Raw genomic sequence first — 27,274 nt, forward strand, 5'->3', positions numbered from 1 at the left:
AAGGAAAAAAAAAAAAGGCAAATGGAGAAAAACATGGAAAAAAATCAAGAGGAGAGGGAAGGAGGGGGGTGCGGGCTCTGGGGGGGCACCGGGGGGCCGCTGACGGGGATTTTCCCTTTTTCCCGGAAAAACGGTGTCCGCACGGGGTGGGTGTCCCCACCGGAGCAGGATTGACCCCCAGGGACGTGGCTGAGCCCCCCCCAGCCCCCCGCTCTGCTCTTCTCCCCATCTGGGGGGGTTTGGGGGTGATGGGGGGGGTTTGGGGGGTCACCGCTCGTCCCCGCTGCCGTCCAGCAGTTTTGGGTGGATTTAGGGCGGATTTAGGGTCGCCACGTCCTCCGGGTGACAGTGCCACCTCCTGGACACCGTCCCCATCCCCTGTCCCTCGGAGGAGGACGTGAAGATGGGGTGACCTCGATGAGGACCCCCCCCCCTACACGTCGCACCCCAACGCCTGCTCCTCCTCGAGCCACCCCCGGCAGGGGAAACTGAGGCAGGCGGGTTGCCCAGCGCACGGTGGCACCCCAAACCCCCCCCCCCCCTTCCAGCTACCGAAGGACACGGGACAACAGAGGCCACCGCTACGTGGTGGCATCCACGGCCGTCTCCTCCTCGCCGCCGTCGGCTTGACCGACCCCCCCGGGGTTGCCCAAGAGGTTCCGGAGCTGGAGCCAGAAGAAGTGTCGTCTCCCGGGCTCGCGGGGCCACTCCAGGTAGGTCTTGGTGCCCAACATCTTCCGGAGCCGGGCAAAACGCCGGGGCAACCCCCGAGCATCGATGGGTTCCTTCACCACCAAGATGACGTCCTCGGTGCCCAGCCCCACGGCGCGCTGGTGGGCGAAGTAGAGCTCGTAGTTGCACCACTCGCTGTCGACGAAGCTACGGGAGAGGACGAAGATGACCTTGGCGCTCCTCTCGATGTTCTCCACGATGTTATCGATGATCCAATGGCCCGGCGTGAAGTCCCGCTCGTGGATGCAGAGCCGGTACGGCGGCGCGGTGCTCTCCAGACGGTGCAGAAGCTCCCGGTGAACCCAGTCGGCGTCGGCACGGCTGTAGGAGATGAAGGCGTGGTAGGAGCATCGCCGCGCGGCGCCCGTCCGCCGCCCGCTGTACTTGGCGCGTACCAACCGGTACGTGGCTCGGAGGTACCAACCGGCGTCCAGCTTCCAGCAGAGCACGGCGCACGCCGCCACGGCCACCGCCGTGCTGGCCACCGCCACGGCCACCAGCGCGGGGACGTCGCATTCCAGGGGATGCGGGGCGTAGGCGGCCACGGCCGTGTCCAGCAGCGGCTCGGGGTGGTAGCAGGTCCAGTTGTGGGGCCAGTCGGCCAAGGTGGGTCGTCCCCGTCGCCGCGTCTCCTCCAAGAAGAGGTAGAGGTCACAGGTGCAGTGGTAGGGGTTGTTGCCAGCCGCCAGGCTAACGAGCTGCGGCATGTTGACGAAGGAACCGCGGTTGATGACGCCGAAGGAGTTGCCGTCGATGGCCAGCACCTGCAAACGGGGGCATCTCCACTCGGAGGGGATGAACTTGATCTTGTTGCCACTCAACCGCAGCTCTCGCAGCCGGGGGCTTCGGGTGAAGTACTCCATGTCCAAGCGGTCAAGTTGCGAGTACGAGAGGTCCAGGTACTCAAGGGTGGTGGGCAGGCACCCGAAGGCGCCCACCGTCATCCGGTTGTGGTGGAGGGCCAGCCAACGCAAGGTGGGACTCCATTGACACGTCTCCTGCAGGCTGCCCAAGCCGTTGTGGCTGGCGTCGAGGCGGGCGAGAAGGGGCCATGTTCGCGTCAAGGCGGCCACCACGGCCAGGCTCAGGAGCTGGTTGGCGGCCAAGACAAAGCTCTCCAGCTTGGGCATGATGCCCTGGTAGCGGCAACGTTGGTTGTAGATATAACTGTCCTCCAGACGGTTGCCGGAGATGTCCAAGGCCTCCACGTTACGCATCTCGCCCCAAGCATCGCAGGGGACGTAGTTGAAGTTGACGTTGATGATGGAGAGGGTGGCCACGCCGCTCAACCAGGTGAAGGTCCAGTCAAAACGTAGGACGTCCGGGTTGCTGATGTCCTGCAGCAAGAGGCGGTCGAGCCGCGGGGCAGCCGCCCCGGTGCTGGAGCTGTTCCACCGCGGCGAGCGGGCGAAGTCGATGGCCACCAGAGCCAAGTCGCGGACGGAAGAGCGTTGGACGTTGAGCAGGGCCAAGCGGAGGAGGTTCTCGTTGAACTTGCCGCGGTAAAAGACCAACTTGGTGATCTGCAACTCGGCCAAGCCGGCGAAGGGATCAGCGTCACCGGTGTAGTAGGTGAACTCGAAGAGGTTACGGAAACGCAGGTAGTCGAGGGGTTTGCCCCGCAGGTCCCGCAGCATCACCGGCAGAGCCGCCGCGCTCTCGTCCAAGGCCGTGTCGCACCACAGCTCCGTGGTGTTGAGCCACGAGAACGCCCCGGCTTCGTACCGCCGCAGGCTGGAGGCCGACTTGATGGCGAACTTCTGCAGCGCCGTGTCCTTCAAGACGGCAAAGTCCCCCCGAGAGATGTCCTGCAGCAGCGGCCCCCCCAGCGAGAGCTCCCGCAACCGCCGCAGCCTACCAAAGACGTCGTCCAACGCCGCGCTGCGGTAGAGGTTGTTGGACACGTCCAGCCAACGGAGGTTGACCAACGGTCGCAACGCCGGCGCCGGGATGCGGTGGAGGGAGTTGTTGAAGAGGCAGAGGTGCTCCAAGAGGAGGTTGGAGAGGAAAGCGTCCGGCGCGATGCGGGAGATGTTGTTGTAACCCAAATCCAAGCGCCGCAGTTGGGTCATGCCGGCGAAGTCACCGGCCGCGATCTCCCGTAGCTTGTTGTAGGAGAGGTCGAGGCCGCGCAGGCTGCCGGGGAGGCCGCGGGGCACCCGCGCCAGGTCCTGCCCCTTGCACAGCCCCGTCCGGTTGTCGGCGTCGATGCGGCACGGCGGCCACGCCGCGTCCCCCGCCAGCGCCAGCAGCACCAGGCACCAAACCCCCCGGGCGCCGGCGGGCGCGGGGGGCCGCATGGTCTCCGGTGTGGCGGCCGGGGAGCTGCCGCCGGTGGCGGGAGAGGGGCCGGGGCTGGAAGGGGCATCCGGGCATCCCCGCGGAGCCGACCTGCGGCGGGAGAGGGGGGGTCAGTGCTGCCAGGGGGGGGGAACACACACGGACACAACACCCCGATTCCCCGGGATCGACCCCCCCCCAGGGAGAGAGGGGGCACCTGGATCCGGCAGGATGGGGAGGAGTAAATCCTGCCTCGGGAGCTTGGGGGCTGGATCGGGGGGGGGGATCAGGGACTGGATCCCAGGGGGATCGGATCCCGGGGGGGATCAAGGACTGGATCGGGGTGGGGATTGGATCCCAGAGGGATCAGGGACTGGATCCCAGGGGGGGTGTCAGGGACTGGGTATGGGGGGGACACTGGATCCCGGGGGGATTGAGGACTGGAACCTGGGGGGAATTTGATCCCAGGAGGATCAGGGACCGGATCCCAGAGGATTGGATCCCGGGGGGATCGGGAACTGCATCTGGGAGGGGACTGGATCCAGGGGGGGGTCGGGGATTGGATCCCAGCAGGATCAGGGACTGGATCTGGGGGGGACTGGATTCTGGGGGATCAGGGACTGGAACCCAGAGGGATCGGATCCCGGGGGGATCAGGGACTGGATCCAGGGTGGGTGGGGGATCGGATCCCAGTGGTTGGGATCTGGATCCTCAGCGGATCAGGAACTGGATCCCGAGGATCAGGAAATGGATCTGGGAGGGTGGGGAGCGGATCCCCAGGGGGGATGGATCGGGGGGGTGGTCAGGGACTGGATCCTCGGCAAGTTGGGGATCCCAGGAGGATTAGGGAGGGGATCCCCAGGGGAGCAGGGACTGGATCCCAGGGGGGATCAGATTCCAGGGGGATTGGGGACTGGATCCCAAGGGGATCCCACCACCAGACCCGGGGCACTCGGGGTCCCACCTTTGGGGGGGGGCGGGAGGGGTGTGAAGGGGGGGACAGGCTGAAGGACCAAATCCCTGGGGATCCCGGGGCGGAGCTCAGCGACCGGATCCCATGGGATTTAGGACACCAGATCCCACAGGCGGAGGGTCCAACCCAGCACAAACCCCCCCCCCCCAACCCCTCCTCCTCCTCGGAGCCCCCCAGAGAGGGCTGGGGGGGGGTACAGGGGGGGCTCCCCCAGGCTGAGCCCCCAGCTTTGCTTCTCCGCTGATTTTTAGGGTGGGTTTTATTTTCCAAAATTTTTTTTTTTTTTTAAAATAAATAAAACCCTAAAAAAATTGGCTTTTTCGCACAGAGGCAAACTTGTGCTCCTCGGCCGCAGGGCGGTTGCAGCCGAGAGTTTTGGTATTTTTATTGGTGGGGGGGAACCAGGAAACTGGAGGAAAAACAGACGGGCGTCTGTCCTGCCCCCCGGCCCCCCCAGGGTCACAGCCCTTGTCCAAGGCCAGAGCCCAGCCCGGGGGGTGGACGTGGGGGGGACGCGGGGGGACACCCCGCTTCGTCCTCAGAACGCGCGTGTCGTCCGTGTCCCCCCCCCCGCCTCCACGCTCCTCCCCGCGCTGGCATGGAAAGGAGGAAAAACACCTGGAAGCGGCCCAAAACGGCGGCGGTGAGGTGGGGGAGCGGGTCCCCGATGTCCCTGCGTCCCCCCCGTGACCCCCTCCCTGCGGGAAACGTCTGACGCTGCTACACCCGCATGGGGAAACTGAGGCACAGGTGACCCTCATCCCGCCCTGCCGAAACCCTCCCAGCACCAAACTCTTCCTCGTTCCTTACGCCAGCCCAGCCCAAACGCCGCGGGCGCAGCCAGTCACCCCAAAACCACCCCAAATTTTCACACCACCACCCTCCCCCCCCCAAATCCCGCTCACCCCCACGTGGCGCTTGGGATGCAGCGAGTTCAGCAGGTCTCAGCCGGGGCGGGAACGGCAGCGGCCGCATCCAGGAACCGGCGATGCCGAGCTGGCCGGGGCGGCAGGTGGGACGGGACGGGGGCGGTTTTCTGTCCCCGTCTGGGGGAGCCCCCGTCCCCCCGTCCCCGCCCCTCCCCGGCTGCACCTTGTCCCCGGGAGGGGGGCAGCAAGGGGCTGTGCCGAGGGCCTGGCTCGCGGCGGGGGGGGGATCGGGTCCCCCAAGTCCCCCGCACCCCGAAACGACGTGATCGCCGTGTCAGGGTCAGGCAGGGCCAGCCCAGTGCCCCCAGTCCATCCCCCCCCAGCCCCGTACCCCCAAATCAGCCCAGTAATCCCAGTCCAGCTCAGTACACCCAGTTCAACCCAGTACCCCCAGTCCAGTACCCCCAGTTCAGCCCAGTGCCCCCAAACCAGCCCAGCACCCCCAGTCTAGCTCAGTACCCCCAGTCCAGCCCAGTGCTCCCAGTCCCCCCAGCTCCATCCCAGTCCCCCCAGTCCCCCCAACCCCATCCCAGTGCTCCCAGCCCAGCCTCCCCAGTCCGTCCCAGTAACCCCAGAGCAGCACCCCAGTTCACCACTAGACCCCCAATTTAGCTCAGTGCCTCCAGCCCAGCCCAGCACCCCCAAGCCAGCCTAAAGCTCCCAGTCCCTCCCAGTATCCCCAGTCCCTCCCAGCCCCTCCCTGCAGCGGCCACGACACAAAGCCAAGCGCCCGCGGAGGAGACCAGGCACCGGCCAGAAACAGGGACACATCCAGGAGACCAGCCCCGAGCCCCCTCCTTAATTACTGACTAACGAAGACCCCCGACCAATTAACAGCGAGTTTTCCCTTATCTAAAGAACTCGAGGAGAAAATATGTACAAAAACACATAGAAAATGCCCCAAAATTGGTGTTTCCAGGCTCTGCCAGGACCGTGCCCCCAAGCCCACCGCGGTTGCACCCATCCAGCCGCCACAGGAGTGTCCCCAGCGTCTCCTGTTGTTAATTAACGACAATTAATCTTTAACGAGGGTTGCTGGGTCAAAGTTTGATCCAAGCCAGCGCGTAAAAACCAGCTCCGAGGATTTTTTTGGGGGGGAGGGAGCTGACGGCACGTTCCCACTTCTGCAAAAAAAAAAAATTCCTGAATCCTTTGTCTTAAATAGGGAAATTAACTAGGAAATATTTCTATACGTAAACCCAGATATAACATAAATTACATATATATTTTTATTAACAGTATTTTTGCAGTAATTCCCCGAGGCCCAGACCTCCCGGTGTGGGACAGAACAGCGAGGACCCCCCAGCCCCTGCGGTGGGGTCACCCTCGTCACCGCTGCCAAGCCCACCCGTCTGCCCCACCCCTATGGTACCGGCTAACGAAGACCCTCGCCTAATTAGCGATGATTTTCCTCCCCTCTAAGGGAATTTATGGAATTGTGGGTGAAGCTGGAACTCGGGGCTTTGCCGGATCACTCAAACCGGCCGCAGTGCCGGGGAAGCCGGGAACGCCCTGCCGCGGTGCCGGAGACCGAAGGGAACCGGGGCTGAGCACCGACAAACTCATTTTCCCCTGGAGAGAGGGAGGAAGAGCTCAAGGAAAAAGATGAAACGAGCTCATTTGCCTTCCCGGCTTCTCCCACCAATCTTTTGTCGGCTCAAATGCGCGGCAAGGGGATTTGCCGCGGATGCTGGAAATGAGATTCCCTGCCTGGATCGCTCCGGAGCCCACGGAAAACTGGGAAATGCCAAAAACGGAAAGGGCCAGAGAGGTCCTGGAGCTGGGTCTGGACTAAAAACCGCCTCTGCCACCGCGCAGACGTACCTGGAAGCGGGTGAAGCCCGAGCTGTTTGTGCACGGAGCTGCTAGAGCTCAAAAAAAAAAAAAAAAAAAGACACCAGCGGGTTTTAAGTTCGCTCCCTCCCTCCGTTATCTCCCTCCCAGGGACGGGCCGAGGAACAGCCCACCTCTGGATACAAATAATCATTGGCTCAGAGCACGTCCGTCAGTCGGCGGTTAAGTAAAACGCTCTTTAGAGCCAGGACGAGCCCATCGCCGGGCGTAGGGAGCGTTATCTGGTGTCACAGAAACCAAGGAAAACGAGAAAACGTAGCGAGGTGGCAGCGCCGGCTCAGAAGGAAAAGCAAAGGGGAACACCCGCTGCAGGGAATCACGGCACCGACCCGTCCTCTCCCCGATTTATCCCCAAAAAAGCCACTGAAAGGGATATCTGAAAGGCAAAACCGCAGCAAAGGATCGGCCGGGCGAGGCTGCACTGCTCTGGGCAGAGGGAGGAGGTGGATGGAAAGGTCCCGGCTTCTTCCCGGCAGCTCGGGCTGCCCGAGTCCCCTCTCCGTTCTCAGACACGGAGGAATCCAGGCAGGGAGAGCCAGGAGCGACCCCAAGGCTCGGCACAACTCGCTGGGACGGCAGGAAAGGTGTGGGAAGCAAATATTTTCCTCCAGAGAAATCCCCCCGCCCCAACCTCACCTCAAACCCACCGGCAGAGCGGGACCGGCCAAGAGCCCAGGACTTACCCCGCGCTCCCCTCCGAACACCCAGCTGGGTCCGGCTCATCTGCGGCGAGTCTTTTCAACTCACCCTCTCTCTGCCTGCACTCACCGTTTCTTAAAACGAAGATAAAGTGTCAAAGGGAAGAAAAAAAAAAAAAAAAAAGGCCTTGGATGGGCCTGGCCAGCACTAGACTCACCCCCACCCTGCGGTTTAAACCCCCCCCCAGTCTGGGAAAAGCACCCAGCGACCCCAAATAATTCCCTCTTGGCTGGTTCTGGGTTGAACCCCCCTTAAAAGAGGGAGGGGAAATGTTAAACCACTAAAATAGCCAGAAAGGCTCTACAGTCGATGGGGAAAAGAACCAAATTTAGGACCGTTGAGTATCGCCCTCCTTGCCGGCGACGCAGGGAGCCGAGGCAGCCGGAGCAGATCCCTGCGGGCTCTGACGCCGAACCCCCTCCCGTCTCCACGGTTAAAGCAGCCAGGCGTGACACGAACGCGTAGCCACACACAACGGGACCGAGACAGTCGGCTTGAGTCGCGTCCCAGCCCCAGGAGTAACCCCTTCCTCCCTCTGGGGTCCCCAAATATCTGCCTACGCTGGCTTTGAGCTGGCGGGCAGGCTCCGGGGATAACTAAGGCTTCAATTTAAGCCAGGGATGAAGGATGGTGAGGATGGAGAGGATGGAGGAGGTGAGGCCGCACAGCCCCACAAAACCCGGGCTGGTTTTGTACAGCCCCAGTTTGTCCAGGGGGATAAAAAGGTCGCAGATGTTTTTCACCACATCCAGCAGCAGAGGAGGGTTGTTCCGAAGGACACGGATCAAAAGCCGGAGCTGGACCTGAAGCCTCAAGCCCAATTGTTGGAGACTGTTGTCAGCCCGGAGCTGGCGGCCGTTCTCGTTGCCTTTCGTTCGCCTCCCGCTCGCCTCGTGCTCCATCAGGATCCGGATCTCGTAGGCATCCCGGTTCAGGTTCACGACGAGCGCAAAGAGATAATACCTAAAGAAAAAAACCCCCCAAAACAGGGGAGAGGAGTAGGGGGGGTGGAAAGCAGAGAGAGCGGGCAAACAGCGCTGGGGAGACACTTCCCCTTCAGCCACGAAAACAAAACACCCGCAGGAAGGAGAGTCCGTGTTGTACTGACAGCCGAGGGGCTGAGCCGGGCCGAGCGCCTGAAGCAGGCAGGGTGGGGGGAGGTCAGCCCTGTCTCCTACGGGACACCGGACCTGGGGGACCCCCCGTGCCAGCAGAAAAGAGGCGACAAACCTGCTCTGCCTGGGGAAACGCGCTCCCTGCTGACCCGCAGCTCTCGCGGCTGCCCGGGCCCCTCACCTGAAGGACCTCTGGCTCCATTTCTCCTGGTCCACGCCGGGGACGAAGCCCGTTTTTCCCGCCCAGAGGACATTGTCGCAGGCGAAGTACATGGCCCTGTTCAGGTGGCTGAGGGTGATGCAGAACCGCAGCACCATGTCCGACAGGTGAATGGCTCGTTTCGCCGCCTCCAACGCCTCGGCCGAGCTGCCCAGCCGCAGCACTGCGGGACAACCGCACGGTCACCGGGGGGCGGGGTGTGTGTGTGTGGGGGGGGGTGCGGTGGGGGGAACCCCGTTTCCCGTTCCCCCCACACCCCGCCAGCACCGGGGCGGCCCCACTCACGCTTGCGGCCCAGGCTGAGGTGAGCCTCCAGCTGCCGAACGCTGGCCACGACCCCGCCGCTCGCCCCGTTTCTCCTCAGCGTGTCCCCAGCCAGGGCACAGGCGTATTGGGCGGCCCTACAAGAGACGGCGCCGTGTGAGGGCCTACCCCCCCCCCCTCCGTGAGCCTCCGTGACCGGGCCCGGTGAGGGGAAACCGTGCAGCCCCACACCGGAGCCAGCACAACAGCTCCCCCCCCCCACACACCCCGCCCGGCACCTGAAGAGCCGCTCCTTGGCCTGGCTCTGGGCGCTGAAGCGCACCCAGGTCTCCATGGCGGAGCCGGGTCGGGGCCGCGGTGTCGCCGTTCGGTGCGAGGCCTCGTAACGGTGCGAAGCCACTTCCGGGAACGCGACGGAAGCCGCCGCGGGTCAAACCGGGCGCGGAGAGTGGCGGTGCGCTAACGCCGCCTGGCGGCCGGCGGGAGAACAGCACGGCCATGCCGCCCCTCCTCCGTGCCCGCGCAGCTTGTTCCTATTGGCTGGATGCGCCAGGCCCCGCCCTTTTTCAGCAAAACAGAGGTCGTGAATGGGCATTTGCAACGGTCTCCGCCTCTAAATCTGTATCGAAGCTCTTGATTGGTTGATTTTTCCATTTCCCGCCCCTTCCTCTGACCAATAAGAACGTGGCTACAATTCCCCACCTCCATCTCCGCTGTTTTGCATTATGATTCGTTCTTTTCTTTGTCATTATAACCAGTCCTGCAGCACGATTGAGCAGCTCTCCTCCTCGCCCCACCTCCTCGCCGTGTCCCTCACTTGTGATTGGGGTAAGGCAGGAGAGCACGCCCCTCCCTCTCCACGCCCTACGAGCGAGTTCTGATTGGCCTCTCCCTCCCCGTCCCGCCCACCTCCCCGGTCCTCTGCCCTACGATTGGCGTGCTGCCGCCCTCACCGCCTCCCTCCCACCACCTTCCCTCCGCCCCTCGAGCTCCTCCGTGCTGCTATTGGCCAGCTCCCACTTGCCGTCCCTCCCCCTCCCTGAGGTGATCTCCACGCCCATTGGCCCCTCGGGCGCTGAGTGACAGCGGTACCGCGGTGGAGCTCTCCCTCGGAGCGGGGCTGGCGGCGATGATGGAGTCGGTGCGGGCGCAGCGGCTGCAGCCCGGCGTGGGGACGCTGCGTTCCCTGCGGCCCGGCGTTACCGGGGCCCCTGCCGCCGCCGCCTCAGCCCCTCCGCCTCCACCCGCTCCTCCGCCCGCCGCGGTGGCGGCGGCTGCGCCTCTACCCGCCGCTCCGCCCCCGACCGGGCTGGGGTTTGGGTTGGGGTTGGGGCTGCCGCCGCCGCCCCCCCCTCTGGGGCTGCAGGGACCCGCCGCGCCGCCTCCGCCCGGTGCCGGGCCGCCCGCCGTGCTGCGGGAGGCAGTGGAGGCGGTGGTGAGGAGCTTCGCCAAGCACACGCAGGGCTACGGCCGCGGTGAGCCGGGGGCGGGACGGGACGGGACGGGACGGGGGAGGTCGGGCGGGCAGCGGCGGAGCGGGCGTCGGGGCGGGCTGGGGGCTCCGGGGGACCGATGCTGACAGCCGGCGGGAGGCCTTTTTCCCGTACTTGGCCCCTTCTCGCCCCGTTTCCCCCGTGTCAGTCCCCACCCGGGGCTGCTCTCCCGCCTCCCTCGCCCAGGGCTGGCTCCTCTGCGGCTTGAGCCGGTTTCTCCCTCCATCTTATTCCCCATCGCCCTCTCCCAGGGCCTGGGATCATCTCCCCTCTCCCGCACAGCCTGTGCCCCCCAGGGCTGGGGCTCTTCTTTGCTCCTTTTCCTTCCCTCCCCGCTCTGCAGCCCAGGCGCCCCGTGTCCCATCCCATCACTGCAAGGTCCGGGATCTTCCGGGGCTGTTTCCCTGTCAGCTCCCCCTTTTCCTTCCAGCCTTGTGTCTGGGACTCTCCTGTCCCAGCTCTCCTTCCCCGTTAACTCTCCCTTGTCTGGGATTCCTGTTGTAACCCATTTTCCTTGGTCTGTGCTATCCTCCCCTCTTCTATCTTCCGTAGCATAAGCTTTAAAAGGTGCGGACCCCTCCAAGATCCTCTTCCTTCCCTGGAATTTGCCTGGCAGCCTTGTTGGGTGAGGGTCCTGCTTCCCTTTGCTGCCTACCACCCAGCTTTGAGCACCCTTTTCCCTGCAAGTCTATGAATTAGAGAAAAGAAGAGAGTCGGGAGTCTCTCCCATGGCTGTGCGCTGATGTTCCCTATCCCAGCGGCGTTCAGCCGGTGGTTTGCCTGTGTGATGGGCTATGAGGGTGACCGAGGAGGCGTTTTTGCCTGTTGTCGTTAGGTTAAATGTCAGTAATAAGCATTTCATGCCGTTTCTGGAGACTTTTCCACTGTCTGCTGGTCGTACGTGGGATCTGCCAGCCCTGCAGAGTGAGCTCGTATGGTTAGGGTGATGTTAAAGGTGAGCGTGGGGAGGAAAGGAGGATCCCTGTTCCAGCCCGATCTATCTGGGGCTGCTCATGCCAAAAACATGTAAGTGAGTAAAGTAAAACTGCCGAGTCTGTGGTTTCTCTGGGTCTGCTTTTTCCCTAAGGAGTCTCGTGGTTTCAGGGGTCAAGCTTGAGAAACTTCCGTGGGTCTCCTTTTCCTAGAAAACATAGTGCAAACTTTTGGGTTTTATGGTATCGACCATTTCCAGATACCTAATTTGACGTGGTTTTTTTTGTAAATTAGGGAAAGAAGACAAGGCAGGGGTAGGCAAGTGTACAGGTGACCGCAAAGGCGGGTGTAGGAACTTGAGCTGGGCAGAGAAGTGGTTTAAAGCTGAGGGAGGTTTCCTTCTTGTGCTGTACCTGTAAATGTGTGATAAAGTCAGAGAAAGTAGAGGTTGTTTATTTTTTTTAAATGTTTTTTAGATGGGTTTTATGTGTTTTAGAAGGAGGACGCTTCTTGTGCGGTAGCCATTTAGTCCTCCGTATGCAATTCCGTTACTTCAGCTTGATGTCAGAACAACAAAAGCTCATTTCTTTCAATGAAAAGTAGCGGTGAAGAGAGCTCCGCGGGGCAATCCTCGGCCCTTCCCAGTGGCCGCGGTTTTCCTGGGATCTCCCTCGGTTCCGTGCTCTGCGCGGCTGCACCTCGTCGATGAAAAACCCGGCAGTTGGGAGGAGAAATCAGCTCGGCAGGCTGCTGGTGCTGGAAGAGGCTGTTGCGGGGGTGTTAAGTACTCCACCACGCTCCGGCACCGCGGGGCTCCAAGTATTGCATCAGAGGCGCCCGGTCGTGCGAGAGCCCCCGGAGGAGGCTCAGCTCTGGGTTTCTTGTACAAAACACATATTTTGCTGGTCCTGTGATGGAAAGAATCTTCTACCCCACCCAAAAGGAGACACTTTGCAACTATTTTGAGTTCCCGACTTCTTCCGGCTACGGCAGCAGGTCCAACAGAGGTTTCCAAATGGTGAGCGCTTGGCAGCCAGCGCCACCGGCGTGCGGAGGAACCGCTGCTTGTCTGGCTGCGGAGAAACTCAACGCCATGTGGAATCACTTACTTTTCTGTATTTAATATGCGAGTCAGATGTTCTAGCGTATACACAACGCCGGGGATACGGGGTTATGCTCCAAAGCAATAAACAGATATGACTGATGGTCAGAGCAGGCTCTGCTTTGTGTCTCTCGGCTTCTCTTCATCTTTTCTTGGAGTGGCAAATCCGAAGGGCAAGCCTCTGACAGGAGCCGCCCCGTGCGGGTTAAGCCGGGCTTTGTAAATCCGTGGGTCGCCCCCACACAGATGGGTGACGGAGGTTTTTTTTAAGAAGATGAGCGTTTCCCTCAGAAATGCAAACAAACAGACAAAAAGGTATCGACTGGTGCCAATAGTGAGAGTTCTGGTGTTTTGAGCTGGTAGAGAGACTTGTTCTACTTGCAGGCATTTAAAATACCTTTCTTTACACCGTGGGTTTCCCATTAAACGTGACCTCATGCAAGGTGCAAAGATAACATCACTTCTTCAGCATCTTTACCTGCGTTCAAACCGTCCAGTCATTTTTCTCTCTGCTCTCTCCCCAGCCCGAGCACTGCATTGTGTTTCACGTTCCATACGGGATTAAAATCCTGCAGGGTGCGGAAGGCATCCCTGCTTTTTCGAGGACCATCCTCTCGCAAGCGTGAGGCGTAACGGGATTTAGGACCCTTTCTGAGAAACAAAAGCAAACTTCGCATCTCCTGCCCCTCTCCCCCACGTCACTATTTTGGGATTTAATGGGAGGAGGGAGGTGCACGAGCAAGGCTGAAAATCGTCAATCTGGAGCAAATTCAGACTGAGATTTCGCTTCGGATTCAGCGCTCAGCCATTTCTCTGCTCAATACGACACGTAGCAGGAGCTGTGCTGAGGCGAGGGCAGATGGGCCAGTCTCTGTAGCGACGGGGTTTGCTCTCCAGCCCTCTAAAAGCATATTGTTCTGAAGCATTTGTAGAGTTTCAATTAGGTATTTTACTCTCTTGTCTCCTCAGCTGTCTGACCTATCGCTCCAGTCGCTAACGAAGTACCCAGCCAGCGTCTGGCACAGAGGAACCCTTGTCTTGGGCTGAAAACACAATTCCGTGCCCGTGTTGCGCAGCATTTCCTCGTTAACCTGCTCTTAACGCCAGCTTCTCCGACTTCACTAAATTAAACCAAATTCTAATTTCTCTGAATTTTCAAAGTAATTCCATTTGTTGTTGGAATTTACGTTGCCTGATGTAGCTCGGCTTTCTCTGCAGTTTCTTGTGTGGTCGCTGCTGCGAAGTCTCAGTTGCCCCATGCCAAATGGTCCCTGAAGCCGTTATTGAATCGGGCATTGTCTCCCCAAATCCGTTGGGGATTATGTGCATGATTTACGCTGTCCCTGGGAAGGGAATCTGCCTGGGTGGATGGGAATTCTGTCTGGGTATCGATGCACTGGAGAACTGGCGGGGAATTGTGTATTGTTTGTATGGGTTGTTTGTTAGTCTTCAGTGGAAAATTGCCCCTGTCTTGCATGTTTCACAAAAAAACCAACCCAACCCCACCCCAAATTAAACTTGAAAATAATCCAAAGCGACTGCTTTATGAACGTTAGCGCGTGGCCTCAAATTAACCTCCCTTTTATATCTTACCCCGGAGACTTCGAGAACAGCGGCCTTGTCTCACTTGGTGCTCTGCCTCGCTGCTTGCTGCGTTGTATATAGCTCCTCACAGAAGAGCTTGCGTGGGGATTTTGGGGGGGTTTTGCTTAAAAGGAGAACTCTGGAGTGGAGTCCTTTTAACAACTCTTGTGTTAGCGAGGAGTTGCTGTAGTCTGTCTTGCAGATTGCCTCTCTTCAAAAGTGATTGCTGGCATGAAAAAGGCTCGGAGGAGGAGTGCTGAGGGCAGGCTTTTCCTACAGCTACCTGTCAAACTGCAGCGTAGAAAGAAGCTTAGATCAAATTTGATGGGACTTAGAGGGTTAGATGCTGTGAGGGTCATTTTTCTCGCCCAAACCTTGACAAAATAAAGGGTGGGTAAACTTAGAGCACCTCAAAGGAAGTCCTCACCATGCCGGGGCTTCAAAAATTAAGAGAACGACAGGACAGCTGGCTCATTGCTACAGCAAACATCTCTAGTTCTTGGAGGCATGTTAAAATAAGAATTTAATCTCGGGGATTTGGCTACAAGCCGCTTGCCGCATGGGCTGTGTGCATTCATTGGCCGTGCACGGTGTGGACGAGCTGCCGGGTTGTTAAAAGCTGGGTAAGCGTTCTGACCCCGTGCAGCAAATCTGGTGCTCCGGAAGAGATGCCTGCTTCAAAACGCCTCTCCTGAAAAGGCTGTAATTACCAAAGTCAACGTTTTAGGCTCTGGTTTCCTAACTGGGATGGAAAAAACACTTACTGTTAACAAAGCTAATCCTGGTTTTAGTCAATGCTTCACCGTTCGGTTATATGTCCTGCCATGCCGAATGGCACAAACGAGATTCTCCGATTAGATGTTTCCGTTCTCCTCTGTGCTGTTACACACTCTCTATGTCAAATACTCCCCGGGCAGGGCACTGCTTGTGTCGGTGGGAATACACTAACGTTCACGCCGTTCTTTTTCTGGATGTGGGCGATACCTGAGGAAACCAGCTTCCTCTTTGTTTTCTGTGTCTGAACTTGATTCTATTTCTGTCTCAGTGAACGTCGTGGAGGCCCTTCAGGAATTCTGGCAGATGAAGCAGTCGCGTGGAGCTGATCTGAAAAACGGAGCGCTTGTGGTGTACGAGATGGTCCCTTCCAACAGCCCCCCTTACGTCTGCTATGTCACCTTGCCGGGAGGGAGCTGCTTTGGCAGTTTCCAGGTACGATCGATCCCTGCCGCGTAGCTCGTTCTCCAAAGCAATCCAGCTTGGGTGCCCTGAGGATCTTTCCCCACCAAAGGGAAAACTGAGCGCGGTGTTAACATTTTCCGGCAGATTCGAAGCACGAGAATGACATGTAACCCTCTTTAGTTTCAAGCTGGCTAGTAAGTGTTCCTGATTGCCTATAAAACCCCGCCCGACTTAATCTGGGAAGGTTTGGCTGTAAATTTTACTTTGCTGTATGTACTGTGCTCCCTACACGTGACTGACCTTAGCAGTGCTGTGTTACGTGGTATCAGGGAAAACTGCTAGATTGGCTGGGTTTGGTACTTTGTTCTCCTTCCCAGGACGAAGCGGTGGGATTGTGTTTACAGGATGCAGCTCGGACAAACTGGTAGAGCCATCTTTCCTTGCAAAGGCTCTGGATTTGACCCAGAACCTCTTCTCGAGGTGCCAAAACTCTAGAAATCAAATCATAACATCGTATCAATAGTTTCTCCCCTCTTTCTGTTTAAAAGGAAAATGTCCAACCCAAATACCTTGCCCAAAAGATTAAGGTCCAAAAATCACAACGGGTCCTGACTGCATTTCGGATTCCTTCGCTGTAGTGGCTTTAGGCAGTTACTCTCTAGTCTTGGGTTGAAGAACGCATCCAAAAGCAACAGTTCTAGCAGCTACGCAGTCTACCCACCCTGAAGAGCAGTCCTCGTGCTTCAGAGTAATTTGGTTACGTTTTGGTTTTAAGCTAATTAATTTTGTTGACGATCTGATTGGTGGCATTTCCTGATGCAGATGCTATGTGCTGAGTTCAGCTGCCTGCCTAATTTTTGTGTTGAGCGTGGTTGGGATAGCTGTGGTTTAAAACCAGCTCCTAATTATTTCAGGATGGCTGAGAGCACGACTTTCCAAAACTACACAACACTGCCACCTAATTCCCGTTTCGTGTGTCGGGGCGGGGGGAGAAGTTTGGAGGGGATCTCGGTCATCTCGCCGTCTTTCTGTCCTCTTGTTTTGTCTCTCCTCAGTTCTGTCCAACCAAGGCTGAAGCCCGAAGGAGTGCCGCAAAAATTGCGCTAATGAACTCGGTCTTTAACGAGCATCCCTCCCGGAGGATCACAGATGAGTTCATTGAGAAGAGCGTTTCGGAGGCCCTGGCATCTTTCAACGTAAGGCTTTTCAGTGCTTGGCCAGCAGCAATTGATGGGGACGGATTGACTGGGGGAAAAACCTCAAATCATGGGAAGAGAAGTTTTCTTTTACATCTGGAACTCTTTATGGCAGTATTTTATTTTTCTTTTCAGTGACTTCTGAGTATTAAAACTTTTAACTGCAGCTCTAATTCTTGTTCTCCTGCTTCCCCTCCCGCACGGTCTCACACTCTTTGATTGTGTTGCCCTCAGACCAGGCAGGGTAGGATGATACGACTGAGATTTTGATTCGTGTGGCCCTTCTGTGACCAGGTTGTCACATTGGCTAGCTTTCTTTAAACCAAATATTTTCTAAAAACTTTGGTTTCTAGTGGCGGGAGCTTTGCATTCTTCTTTTACTGCTCTAATTAAACCTTATCCCGGAGGGAGTTCTTGCTGTGCAGTCACGTGGCGCTTGACGATACCCAGAATATTGTAACAACTTTGAAATCACTGTAATGGGCTGCAGAAAAAAAAAAAAAAAAATTAATCCGGTTTCAAGTGGCATTGTCAAAAGCAGAGCGGGCTTTGTTACTCCAAGAGAGCCGTAATGAAAGATGCAGGTATTTGAGGCTGAATTAGAGCGGTTAAGCGCATCTGCCGGCACGAGGCCGTCCTCCTTAATCTGACCTGGAATTCCTGAAGTGGAGGTGATGTAGCAGAAGTGGCAGGTACCGGGTGAGCCACGCTCGGTCGGGAATTGCAGCTCCCGTATGAAATGTGTCTTGCAGGGCAATCGAGAGGAAGCTGATAATCCCAACACCGGGATCGGCGCTTTTCGCTTCATGCTGGAATCCAACAAGGGAAAATCAATGCTGGAGTTCCAGGTACCGTTCTTTACGTTCAAAATAAAGGCGGGGCTTTCCTCTTAGAACACGGCTCGGGATTTGTGGCACTTTCAGGTGCTGGTATGCCAGTGAAATATTTGGAATTGGGCTTCTCGCTGTAAATGCTCTTTGGTATTTGCTTGATGCAGTGTTGCAAAGGGGTTGTGCGTTCTTCCGATCCAGCGTTTTCAGCGACACAGGTTTTAGATAAGTGGTGCTGGAGGCCCAGACGATACCTCCGGGTACCTTAGCCCATGGGTGAGCCGTTTCGTTTGTGGTTTTTATCCTCTCCCTGTAAAACAGGAGAGATCTCGCTTCCCTTAGGAAAGCTGGTGAAGATCTTTCATCCAAAGACATTTTAATTGTGGAATTAGGAGCCGCGATTACTGTCGTTACATGCCCTCAAACCGCAGCGTTATCTGAGCAGTCTTCGTATCCTACTGAAATATGCTCGGTCTGTCTCTCGTTACGACAAAACATCTGTGAAATGAAAAGTACAAACTGCTGAGGGAAACTGCTATAACACTTATCAGTTCTGGTTAATGGGGCAGGAGGAGTCCGGGCAGAACAGATGACTGAGAGCTGAGATTCTTCTGGGCTTTATTCCAGATTTTCTGAGGAAACCGCTCCTACGAGCGGAGCAGAGCAGCCAGGTAAAGAATTCTGCGTGTGATTTGTTGGCTTTGAGCGCACTCCTCGTCCTCGAGCGGGACGTCTGTCCCTGCACGTACAGAGATGTTGTTCTGACGGTGCTTTTCGATTCGTGAATCCTTTTAATTTAAACTTGGGTTTCAAAAGTAACTTGAAACGATTCTTGTACAGACGAGTTGACTCTTAAGTGCACCAACTGGAACTGGAATTTTAGAAGAGGAGAAATTAGACCGTGATTCTGCTCCAGACAGCGAAGCAGGGCTTGGATGCGTCTCAACGTCTGTAGTGTTGCTGTATTTGGGGTTCTTTTGCTGCAGGCAAACTTTTCCTGAAGCTGGTTCCTTGCCTGGCTCCTTTCCCTTGAATGGAAATTCTCAGGAGGCGGAAGACAGAAGTGTTTATCTTAATGGGCCTGTTTACACAGGGTGGCTCTGTTATGTATATTCCTTAGGCTGTGTTTGTGTTTGGGAAGCCTAACTAGTCCCTGCGAGTTTATGAAGCAAAATTTGTGTGGCCTTGAGAGGGAAAGGTTTGCTTGGCAAACGTCGGATTGTCACCCACTCTGGCTGGCGGTTTAGCTTGGAGGTTGCAAGATGACAGAGTCTGGCTTGCAGAATCCTGAAATTCCTGGGGCAGAGCGAAGCGTCGGCATCTCTGTCTCCTCTGAAATCCTCTCATCTGGTCGGGGGATTTTTGTCTGGTGGGGTGAGCCGGGCTTTGCCCTTGCGTCCCCGCTCCTCAGATGTTGGTGGTGCCTCCCGCCTCCCCCGCTTCTGTGGTTTTCTGGTCTTTTTGGATAAATCTTAACTCATTACTGCTGCGAGTCTTTCATTTACGGACTCCGGAGTTGCAAACAGACTCCGCGATCCTTGCAACTGCGAAGGGCCGGACGTGACGTTGCGAAGTCTTCGAAAACTCGCTTGGCTGCTTGCAACGCTGAATCCTCATCCCCGCGTTTGCTCGCAGCCTGACCGCCTCTTGCCGTTGCAGGAGCTGATGACCGTCTTCCAGCTGTTGCACTGGAACGGCAGCCTCAAAGCCATGCGGGAGAGGCAGTGCTCGCGGCAGGTGAGTCTCTCGAGCAGTCCTGCTCCGGGGTTACGACAACCTTCTCCTTAAGCTTCCTTGTAGCTGGCAAGGACGCCAGACGTTACTATGTAGTCCCACGTAGCGATTTATTTTTCCTAAGCTCCCCTGCATGTGTCCGTTACTACCAGGAGGTCCTGGCTCACTACTCCCACCGCGCTCTGGACGATGACATAAGGAACCAGATGGCCATGGACTGGGTGAACAGGGAGCAGAGTAGCCCGGGGGCTCTTTCCAGAGAGCTGGCTTCGACCGAGAGAGAGCTGGACGAAGCGCGCCTGGCCGGGAAAGAGCTGCGTTTCCATAAGGAGAAGAAAGATATCCTGATGCTGGCGGCTGGCCAGCTGGGGAGCGTGCACTCCTCCAACTGCTAGACTCTCGCGTGCAAGTCATTCTGTTCCATTCCCGCCCCCCCCCCAGGCCTACTAACACCTCCGCTGACGGGATCCATCCCGCGTCACGTAAAGCATGTCATGCCTCTTCCAGAATTGTGGCCCGTTTGCACATTTTAAAGATTTTTTTTTTTTTAAAGAGGGGAAAAAAAAAAGAAAAGCTCCTGTACAGATTTTTAATACTTGCTTCTAGACCTACTCCTCAACCTCCTGGCCGCTAGAGAATTCCTTCTGTCACTATTTTTATTTTTTATTTTTAAAGACAGTATTAAAACCGCAGCCTTTCGGTATTAGCACCGAAGACCTCTGCTGTCCGTGGGTACCATGTAGTCGGCAGTATTCCCCGCGGTGTGGCACTTCTTCCAGAAACTTCTGTTCTTTGGGGCTGGTGCGTGTCATGCAGACCTGCTTTATTTTATTATTTTTTCTCTTTTTCTGCTTTTATAGTAGAGGGAGGTCTATCAAAACTCCTCCTTGATAAGCACCCTAATTAAAAAAAAACCCAACGAAACAAACCAGCCAACACATTCTCTTTAACACCACAGCGCGAGCTGCGTGGGGGAATACTCCCAAGCGCTTAAAAGGGATTATTAAAAAACTGGGACTTTGTTTTGGCCAGGCTTAAGCCTACAGAATTCCAGTTCCGAGCTCAGGCAGGATTAGCAGATGTCCCTGCAGCTCTCGGGTGGCTGTATCTGCTCCTGCTCTGCCTTTTCACTCCCGGGGCAGGACGTCGTTTATTCTCCAAGTAAATAACACACCTAACGACAAACTACGAGCCTGCTCTGCGGCTTTTTAATCCTTTTTGGGTTCTTAGAGTGTTAAGCCCAGTCTGGCAGGGTGGAGATGCCCAAATCCTGTCCCAAGCCCCTGCAGCCCGGCGGCGGTACGAAGCGCTCGGTTTATTTTGCTGGAAATGGAGCATTAGTGGGTTTTTGGGATGAGGATTTTCTTTTTTTTTTTTTTTTTTAATTTTTTTTTTTATTATTTTTTAAATCCTGCGAGAAATGAGAGATGGACATGCTGTTCTCTCCGGAGCAGCTTCCAAACCAAATGTCAGACTTGGCCTTTTCAAGGAAGGTTTAAAAACCTTTGCCAGAGTTTCAGAACTCGCTAGCAATAAGAGGGGAAACCGCTCGGCCTCTCTCCCCAAAGAGCCTTGTGAATACGAGTCTTTGTTAATTAGAACTGTGCTTAATCCTTTGTTAATTAGAACTTAATGCTCTAAACCAGAGCACAGGCCCGGCCCCAAGCAGCTAAAGCTCAGACTAGGGTTTAGCCTCGACTCCGCTTTGTTTCTCTCGGTGAAATGAAGGGGTCTGCCTAATTCCAGCGCCCAGCCCTGCGCTGGATAAAACGAAGGGATGGGGTTGGGGGCTCCGTGTCCCCCCCGCCGGTGGGTTTTGGGGGCTCCATGTCCCCTCGCCGGTGGGTTTTGGGGGCTCCGTGTCCCCTCGCCGGTGGGTTTTGGGGTGTCTGTATCCCCTCCACCCCCCTGGAGCTTATTCCCTCCTGCGTAATACAAAACATTACCGCAACAAAAATCCCTACATGCACTAATTTTTTATTTTTTTTTTAAATTAGTAGTTCCCTATTTCTGTACACTAAATCTAGATGATTCTGAGATTTTAAATAATGCCCTTTCTGCCGTTAAAGCGTTCCTGCAGCTCAAGGTCACAGTCAAGACTCGTTCGAGGTGATTCCTGTCTCCGTTCCTACTTTTCCAATCCGTAGCCTGGAAGAACCGACAGCGTTTCAGGCGGGAATAGAAATTGAAGACAAACTTAATAATTTCTTTCTTCAAGGCAGCTTTGAGCTTTCTCCGGTTCTTTTTCCCACCCCTTTTCTCTGCAGGAGAATATTCAAGCAATAATCTTCATTTTGAGATGGAGATTAAAAAAAAAAATAATTGCATTATCTGTAGCTATTCTAGTTTTGTATTCTCCTAACAAGCCTATTTTGGGGTTTTTTTATATATATTTTTTATATGCAGCCTCTTTACACAACACTATTCATGTTTAACGCGTTTATAAATGTGATTGTGGAGTTACGTGGTGGTTTGTTGTGTTTGGTTTTTTTACAGACTGGCAATAATTAAACCTTGTGTTTGGATTTAATCTTAATCCCTCGCTCTAGAATTAGCGCGGAGCCTAACCGGCTTCGCCTTCCCTCGCGTGAAACGGCGATTTATCCCGGGGCCTGATCTCGCAAATAAGTGAATTCCTGAAAAACCCTCGGCCGTTGGATTTTTGTGCCCTGCCTGGCAGGATCCCTCGCTGCTCTTTGCTTTTTTTTTTTTTTTTTTTTTTTTGAGGCGATTACGAGCGTTTTGTGCGTCGGGATTTTAACGTTTTTAAGCCAAACTCTCTGTGATTCTGTCCTCCGTTGCTGGGTCGTACAGGACGCGGTTTCGGATGCCTCGCTGCTGCCGGCAGCCGCTCGCAAATGAATTGGGGAGGATTAGGGTGTTTCTGTTTGTCCTGGAATTGGAAAAGTTGATATTCCGTGATTTGTGGGTTTTGGCAATTTTTCAGTCTCCGGATCCGCTTGGAAAGCGATAAAATGAACAAACGCGGGTTTTTCTCAGCGTCCCGATTGGGTTGTTCTCCTTGGTGGGGCTCCGTGCTGAAGCGCGCAGCCCGAAGGATAAATCGCCGCACGTCGCTGCCCTTTGTACGCGTGATTTTATACAATAAAACTGTCGATTTTGGGGCAGCTCTGGTGGCTCCTCTCTTTTTCTGGGGCAGAAGCAGCAGACCGTGCCTTTCCCCCTCGCCACTCCTTTGAGTCGTCCCTGCGCAGGGGCAGGCACTGTCCCAGTGGTCCCCAGTATGTCCCAGTATATTCCAGTTTGGGGAGGGGGTGGAGAGGGGGAGCCCCCCCCCGCCCTTCCAAAAATGGCGGCGCAGACGGGACGAGCCGCGCTGACCTCCCCAAAATGGCGGCGCAGGGCGCTTCCGCCACACACCCTCCCCAAGATGGCGGCGGGGACGGGACGAGACGCGTTGACTTTCCCAAGATGGCGGCGCGCGATGCGGCAGCGCTTCCGGCGCGTTTCCCGGCGTGCACCGCGGCGGCGGCGGCAGCGATAGCGGGAAGATGGCGGACGTGCTGGATCTGCATGAGGCGGGAGGAGAGGACTTCGCCATGGACGAGGATGGCGACGGTGAGGGCGGTGATGGGGCTGTTCCTCAACGGCCCGGTCATACCGACCGGTCTGGCCCGGTTCCGGTCCGGTGCCTCCTCGCTTCGGGCCGGTCCGGGGATCCCGCCTCCTCCCTTGGGGCCCAGCTCCCAGCCGCGTCCCTGTCACCCCTGTGTCGTTCCCCCCCTCGCAGTCCCGCTTCGGGGCCGGTTCAGTTCGGGGTGTCCAGTCCCGCTCCGGTTCTCCCCCAACTCCCCACAAACCTCAGTGCCAAGCCCGACCCGGGGGGGGAGAACCGACCTGCCGGGCCCGGGGCCGTGGCCTGGGTCCCCTCCCCGGCTCCAACCCGCTCCCCTCTCGCCCGCAGAGAGCATCCACAAGCTGAAGGAGAAAGCCAAGAAGCGGAAGGGCCGAGGCTTCGGCTCAGGTGAGAAGCACCCGACGCGCTCTGCCCCCCTGCACCGGCCGGGTCCGGGGTGTCCCCGGCCCTCCGGGCCTCACTCTCCCGGTTTGGGTTAAACCCTTCCCCCGGAGAGCGGTCGGGTGCAAAACCGCGGTTGTCTTTGTGTTTTTGGGGTGTTTTAAACGCGTTTGTGGTTGTCTGGGCACCGTGTGGGCCCAGTTGCCCATTTCTCTTCCCTCCTCTTCGCCGTGCCCAGAGGAAGGCTCCCGGGCTCGCGTGCGCGAGGACTACGACAGTGTGGAGCAGGACGGAGATGAGCCGGGCCCGCAGAGGTGTGAGTATCACCGGAGGCACCTCACCGCGGGGCGCTTTACCGGAGAGAGGGGGAGCGCGGGGTCTTTCCCCGCTTTGCCACGATTTATCTTGGGCTAAGCCAAGATGGTTGGACGCCGGGGCTCCATCCCCCCTTCCCACCCGTGTACAGCTCGCTCTGTGCCTCACCGCGGCTTTTTTGGGGGGGAGGGATCCCCCTTCCCTGAGATCCCGCAGCTGGATGAGATCGCTGTGCTCAGTGTGATTCTTATCCCTTCCACGCCGCAGCGGTGGAGGGCTGGATTCTCTTCGTCACGGGCGTTCACGAGGAGGCGACGGAAGAAGACATCCACGACAAATTTGCAGAGTATGGCGAGATAAAAAACATCCACCTGAACCTCGACAGACGGACGGGCTACCTGAAGGTAGGAGACGTTGCTCGGCACGGGCCGCGCTTCCCCCTCGACCCTCCCGGCTGCTTTTCCGCCTCCGTTTTGGCTTTTTAACTCATCTGCCTGGCAGCGCCTGGACGCACCGCGCACCCGTGCTTCCCCTTCCCCGTTTTTTGCCGTGCGAGTCGGGATCAGAGCTCTCAGGGAGGGATTCTTCCCGTGTCCAGGATCCGCCGTGGCTCACGCTCCCTCCTTCCCTCCCGTTTTTAGGGATATACTCTGGTCGAGTATGAAACCTATAAAGAGGCGCAGGCGGCCATGGAGGGGCTGAACGGCCAGGAGCTGATGGGGCAGCCCATCAGCGTGGATTGGTGCTTCGTGCGAGGGCCCCCGAAAGGAAAGAGGAGGTGAGCGCCGCGCGGCGTGGCGTGCGAGACCTCGGCGTGCCGGCGTTTCCCGAGAAAACTCCGGAATTTGTGCTGTTGGTGAATGACAGCGGGGTTTGGGTTGGAGGGGGACCTCCTGCACCACACGCAGGGATCCCCTCTGCCAGACCGGGTTGCTCGAAGCCCCGTCTGACTTGACCTTGACCCTTTCCAGGGATGGGGCATCCACAATTTCTCTGTTCCGGCGCCGGCTCATGTCCCGTTTGTCACCCGCCAACGCCCCCAAATCCTTCTCCCCCCACCCGTTCGCCGGTATCGGTACCGGGGTTTACCCCCACCCATGTGCGGCACCTTCCGCTCGGACCGTGTCCGCCCACCCGTCGCATCCGTCACACCCGTAGCCCTTAACGTAGAGCTCTCTGGGTAGCTGACATCACTTGCCCACTGATGACATCACTCTTATCGTAGAAGGCCACTACGTTAGCGAGAGTGAAATTGTCCCATGGACCAGAAATACCAATAAATCGCTTTTTGTTCCAGGGGCGGGCGCCGACGGAGCAGGAGTCCGGACAGGAGACGCCGATGATGGATCCTTATTTCTACCCGTGTGTTCCAGTTCCAAACTGGGGGAACTGGGAGGGGGAAAAGGGGGTTGGGGGGTGGGGGGGTTTGTACGTTGGGGACGGGGCGTTTGAGGAACAGCCGGAGGATTAAACCAGTTTGTCGCTCCGGCGGATTTGTTTCTTACAAGATTTTCTCGTTTTCAAAGAAGAAAACTTGAGCGAAGAAGCCTGACCTGAGGTGTCGGGGGGGTTATTTTCACTGGTGTTCGTGGCCATCGCAGCCCCTCAGCCCGGTTACGCCCCAAACCGCGACGTTTTTAAGTGTTTTGTTACGTCCGCGAGCGACCCGGCATTTCGGCCGCTCTTCTTTTGGAGAGAAGTTGTTTTCTATACCCCAGGCAAACGTTCCTTAAATCTCCCGAGGGGTTTTATTCTGTTGACTTTACGTTTTGCGAGTGAACTCAGCTTTTTAAATAACTCTGATTTTGTGTAAAACTGTCCTCTCATTATTTGTCCTTAATTAAACATTCTGAGAAGCCGTAACCGAGCCCCGGTTCCTTTCCTGCCTCTCTGCCAATTTTAGATTCGCCTGAAGTCGAGTCGCTGGCACTGCCGCGGCTATTGATCTCACAGGGGCTGGTGGTAGAACAACTTATTAATTGAAAAAACCCCCATTTTTTCTGTTAAAATAGCGTTTGGAAGCGATGGTTTTATTTAGCTGAGCTGTTCTCCCTCAGATCAGCGTGTTTTCTGCGTCCCCAGCGCAGGGGAAGGGGCACGTTTTAAATTCGCTATTTAAATTCGCACGGAAACGTCCCGGTGGTGCTGCAGTGCCGGCTCCGGTTAAACCAGACAGGCTCCCGCTGGGAAAATCATCGGGAATTGATTGTTGAGCGGCTTCGTGGTGGCGCAGAACCCTCGTGTCTCCCCCAAAACCCACTTTCGGGGGGGTTCCCCTTGCTCTGCCGCGACCTAGCCGTCACATGAAGCTCTCCACCGTCCTCCTCCGGCACAACTCGCACCTCCGTCCCGGCGGAGCCGCGCCCGCCATCACCTCCAGCTCGCGCTTTTCGGATTCTCCCGGGTTGTTGCCGGTTCTCCTGGTCGGCGCGACCGCGGTGGAAACGCGGAAGGATCCGGTGAGGGCGGAAGCGACCTCCTCTTCGTGCCGGCGTCGGCCGCAGCGACAAACGCACCGCATCTCCCTGCGGAAACGCACCGTGAAGAGCCCGTAGACGAGCGGATCCAGGCACGTGTTGAAGAGGCCGAAGAGGAAGAGGATGTGGCTGAGGGACGGCGGCACCTTCTCCCGGGTTAACATCTCGGGGGAGAACCAGTACCAGAGGCCCAGGAGGTAGTACGGCGTCCAGCAGACGACGAAGGTCAGGACGATGACGATGGACATCTTGAGCGTGCGCATCCTGGCCCGGGGGATGTTGTTGTAGGAGCGACGGAGCTGGATCTCGCGGGAAGAGGCTGCGGGGCGGAAACGGAAGGATGAGGAAGAACGCGTCGCCCCGGGGGGTTAACGAAGAGGAGAACCGAGCGCGGCGGTGGGGAAAGGGTGGGGCTCTCACCGCCGGCGTCCTTCATCCCCCCCGAGACGGCGACGAGGATGCGGCCGTAGCAGAGCACCATGACGAGCAGGGGCAGGAGGAAGAGGCAGGCGAAGGTGAACATGTTGTACAGCGTCTCCTGCCAGTGCGCCCCGAAGCTGCCCACCGTCGCGCACTGCACGAAGCGGCGCGGCCGCGACCGGCTCACCGTGCGGAAGACGAACGCCTGCAAAGGGGGTCGGGGAGGGGACCGTCAAGCGTCCTTCCTCCTCCCCGTCGTCGTCGTCGTCGTCCTCCCACCCCACCCGAGGCGGCGGCGGCCCCTCCGAGGTCTCCCCGCAACCCCACCTGCGGCAGAGCCAGCACGGCGCTGAGCGCCCACGCCGCGCACAGCATCGCCTTGTTCCTCCTCTCGGCGCGGCCCACCGCCAAGGGGTTAACGATGGCGGCGTGACGGTCCAAGGCGATGACGACGGTGACGAAGGCCGAGGCGTACATGGCGGCTAACTTGAGGAACATGAGCGCCCGGCACGCCGCGTCCCCCCCGTACCACTGCACGGTGACGTTCCACACGGCGTCCAACGGCATCACCACCACCGTCACCAGCAGATCGGCCGCCGCCAGGTTCACCATCAGGACGCGGACGCGCGGTGGACGCCGACGCGGCGCCCGGGCGGCCGACCAAAGCACGGCACCGTTGCAGCAAGCCGAGGAGAGGAAGAGGAGGCACGTGACGGCCACCCGCACCTTGGCCGCGGTGGAGAAGGTGGGCAGCAGGATGGGCTCCTCGCCGCCGCAGCTGCGGTTCCCCGCCGCGCCGGTGACGTTCATGCCGGCGGTGGCCGCGGCGGGGCTGGGAGCCCACGGCAGGACGCGGTGACGCCGAGCATCTTCGGGGTTTTGCCCCGATTCTCTGTCCTGAGTTGGGTCGGGTCTCAGCCCGGGAGGTGGGCCGGGGGGGGTGGCACCCAGAGCGTCCCCTCTCGT

At 57.6% G+C, this 27,274-nt stretch overlaps 5 protein-coding genes across 6 annotated transcripts; 2 read left to right on the forward strand and 3 right to left on the reverse strand.

The window, feature by feature from the left end:
- Positions 1 to 51: 51 nt before the first annotated feature.
- On the reverse strand, positions 52 to 4,967 carry LOC142598530 (toll-like receptor 2). Its single transcript, XM_075737269.1, has 2 exons — positions 4,891 to 4,967; positions 52 to 3,123 (listed from the first exon to the last, which is right to left on the reverse strand). The coding sequence occupies exon 2, from the start codon at positions 3,030 to 3,032 to the stop codon at positions 582 to 584; it is 2,451 nt and encodes an 816-aa protein (XP_075593384.1). The 5' UTR covers positions 3,033 to 3,123; positions 4,891 to 4,967; the 3' UTR covers positions 52 to 581.
- A 1,153-nt stretch (positions 4,968 to 6,120) lies between these two features.
- On the reverse strand, positions 6,121 to 9,499 carry PEX11B (peroxisomal biogenesis factor 11 beta). Its single transcript, XM_075737169.1, has 4 exons — positions 9,345 to 9,499; positions 9,088 to 9,203; positions 8,764 to 8,965; positions 6,121 to 8,430 (listed from the first exon to the last, which is right to left on the reverse strand). The coding sequence occupies exons 1-4, from the start codon at positions 9,398 to 9,400 to the stop codon at positions 8,064 to 8,066; spliced, it is 741 nt and encodes a 246-aa protein (XP_075593284.1). The 5' UTR covers positions 9,401 to 9,499; the 3' UTR covers positions 6,121 to 8,063.
- A 647-nt stretch (positions 9,500 to 10,146) lies between these two features.
- LIX1L (limb and CNS expressed 1 like) lies at positions 10,147 to 21,653 on the forward strand. Of its 2 annotated transcripts, none has more exons than XM_075737496.1 (6): positions 10,147 to 10,541; positions 15,224 to 15,387; positions 16,413 to 16,553; positions 17,306 to 17,401; positions 19,043 to 19,120; positions 19,242 to 21,653. In XM_075737496.1, the coding sequence occupies exons 1-6, from the start codon at positions 10,196 to 10,198 to the stop codon at positions 19,308 to 19,310; spliced, it is 894 nt and encodes a 297-aa protein (XP_075593611.1). In that variant the 5' UTR covers positions 10,147 to 10,195; the 3' UTR covers positions 19,311 to 21,653. The 2 variants fall into 2 exon arrangements, with proteins under 2 accessions (XP_075593611.1, XP_075593610.1); XM_075737495.1 differs by having other exon boundaries at positions 19,270 to 21,653.
- Positions 21,654 to 22,584: 931 nt separating this feature from the next.
- Positions 22,585 to 25,274, forward strand: RBM8A (RNA binding motif protein 8A). The gene is made up of 6 exons (XM_075737223.1): positions 22,585 to 22,696; positions 23,043 to 23,102; positions 23,335 to 23,412; positions 23,679 to 23,815; positions 24,053 to 24,189; positions 24,709 to 25,274. The coding sequence occupies exons 1-6, from the start codon at positions 22,630 to 22,632 to the stop codon at positions 24,752 to 24,754; spliced, it is 525 nt and encodes a 174-aa protein (XP_075593338.1). The 5' UTR covers positions 22,585 to 22,629; the 3' UTR covers positions 24,755 to 25,274.
- A 236-nt stretch (positions 25,275 to 25,510) lies between these two features.
- Positions 25,511 to 27,118, reverse strand: LOC142598403 (gonadotropin-releasing hormone II receptor-like). The gene is made up of 3 exons (XM_075736918.1): positions 26,636 to 27,118; positions 26,309 to 26,513; positions 25,511 to 26,207 (listed from the first exon to the last, which is right to left on the reverse strand). Exons 1-3 carry the CDS (start codon positions 27,116 to 27,118, stop codon positions 25,711 to 25,713), a joined length of 1,185 nt encoding a protein of 394 aa, XP_075593033.1. The 3' UTR covers positions 25,511 to 25,710.
- Positions 27,119 to 27,274: the final 156 nt, after the last annotated feature.

Source organism: Balearica regulorum, chromosome 28 (genome assembly GCF_011004875.1).
Source record: "Balearica regulorum gibbericeps isolate bBalReg1 chromosome 28, bBalReg1.pri, whole genome shotgun sequence".
NCBI classification, from domain to species: Eukaryota; Metazoa; Chordata; class Aves; order Gruiformes; family Gruidae; genus Balearica; species Balearica regulorum.

Bases quoted from the DNA above. Each gene is read 5' to 3' on its own strand.
- LOC142598530 (XM_075737269.1), bottom strand. From the start codon at position 3,032: ATGCGGCCCCCCGCGCCCGCCGGCGCCCGGGGGGTTTGGTGCCTGGTG.
- PEX11B (XM_075737169.1), bottom strand. From the start codon at position 9,400: ATGGAGACCTGGGTGCGCTTCAGCGCCCAGAGCCAGGCCAAGGAGCGG. The intron at 8,966-9,087 runs GTGAGTGGGGCC...GTTGTCCCGCAG, and splicing joins CCTCAGCCTGGGCCGCAAGC to TGCTGCGGCTGGGCAGCTCG. The intron at 8,431-8,763 runs GTGAGGGGCCCG...TTTTTTCTTTAG, and splicing joins TGGAGCCAGAGGTCCTTCAG to GTATTATCTCTTTGCGCTCG.
- LIX1L (XM_075737495.1), top strand. From the start codon at position 10,196: ATGATGGAGTCGGTGCGGGCGCAGCGGCTGCAGCCCGGCGTGGGGACG. The intron at 16,554-17,305 runs GTAAGGCTTTTC...TGTGTCTTGCAG, and splicing joins AGGCCCTGGCATCTTTCAAC to GGCAATCGAGAGGAAGCTGA. The intron at 19,121-19,269 runs GTGAGTCTCTCG...CGTTACTACCAG, and splicing joins AGAGGCAGTGCTCGCGGCAG to GAGGTCCTGGCTCACTACTC.
- RBM8A (XM_075737223.1), top strand. From the start codon at position 22,630: ATGGCGGACGTGCTGGATCTGCATGAGGCGGGAGGAGAGGACTTCGCC. The intron at 23,413-23,678 runs GTGAGTATCACC...TCCACGCCGCAG, and splicing joins TGAGCCGGGCCCGCAGAGGT to CGGTGGAGGGCTGGATTCTC. The intron at 23,816-24,052 runs GTAGGAGACGTT...TCCCGTTTTTAG, and splicing joins GACGGACGGGCTACCTGAAG to GGATATACTCTGGTCGAGTA.
- LOC142598403 (XM_075736918.1), bottom strand. From the start codon at position 27,118: ATGAACGTCACCGGCGCGGCGGGGAACCGCAGCTGCGGCGGCGAGGAG. The intron at 26,514-26,635 runs GTGGGGTTGCGG...CCCCCTTTGCAG, and splicing joins CCGTGCTGGCTCTGCCGCAG to GCGTTCGTCTTCCGCACGGT. The intron at 26,208-26,308 runs GTGAGAGCCCCA...TCCGCCCCGCAG, and splicing joins GGGGATGAAGGACGCCGGCG to CCTCTTCCCGCGAGATCCAG.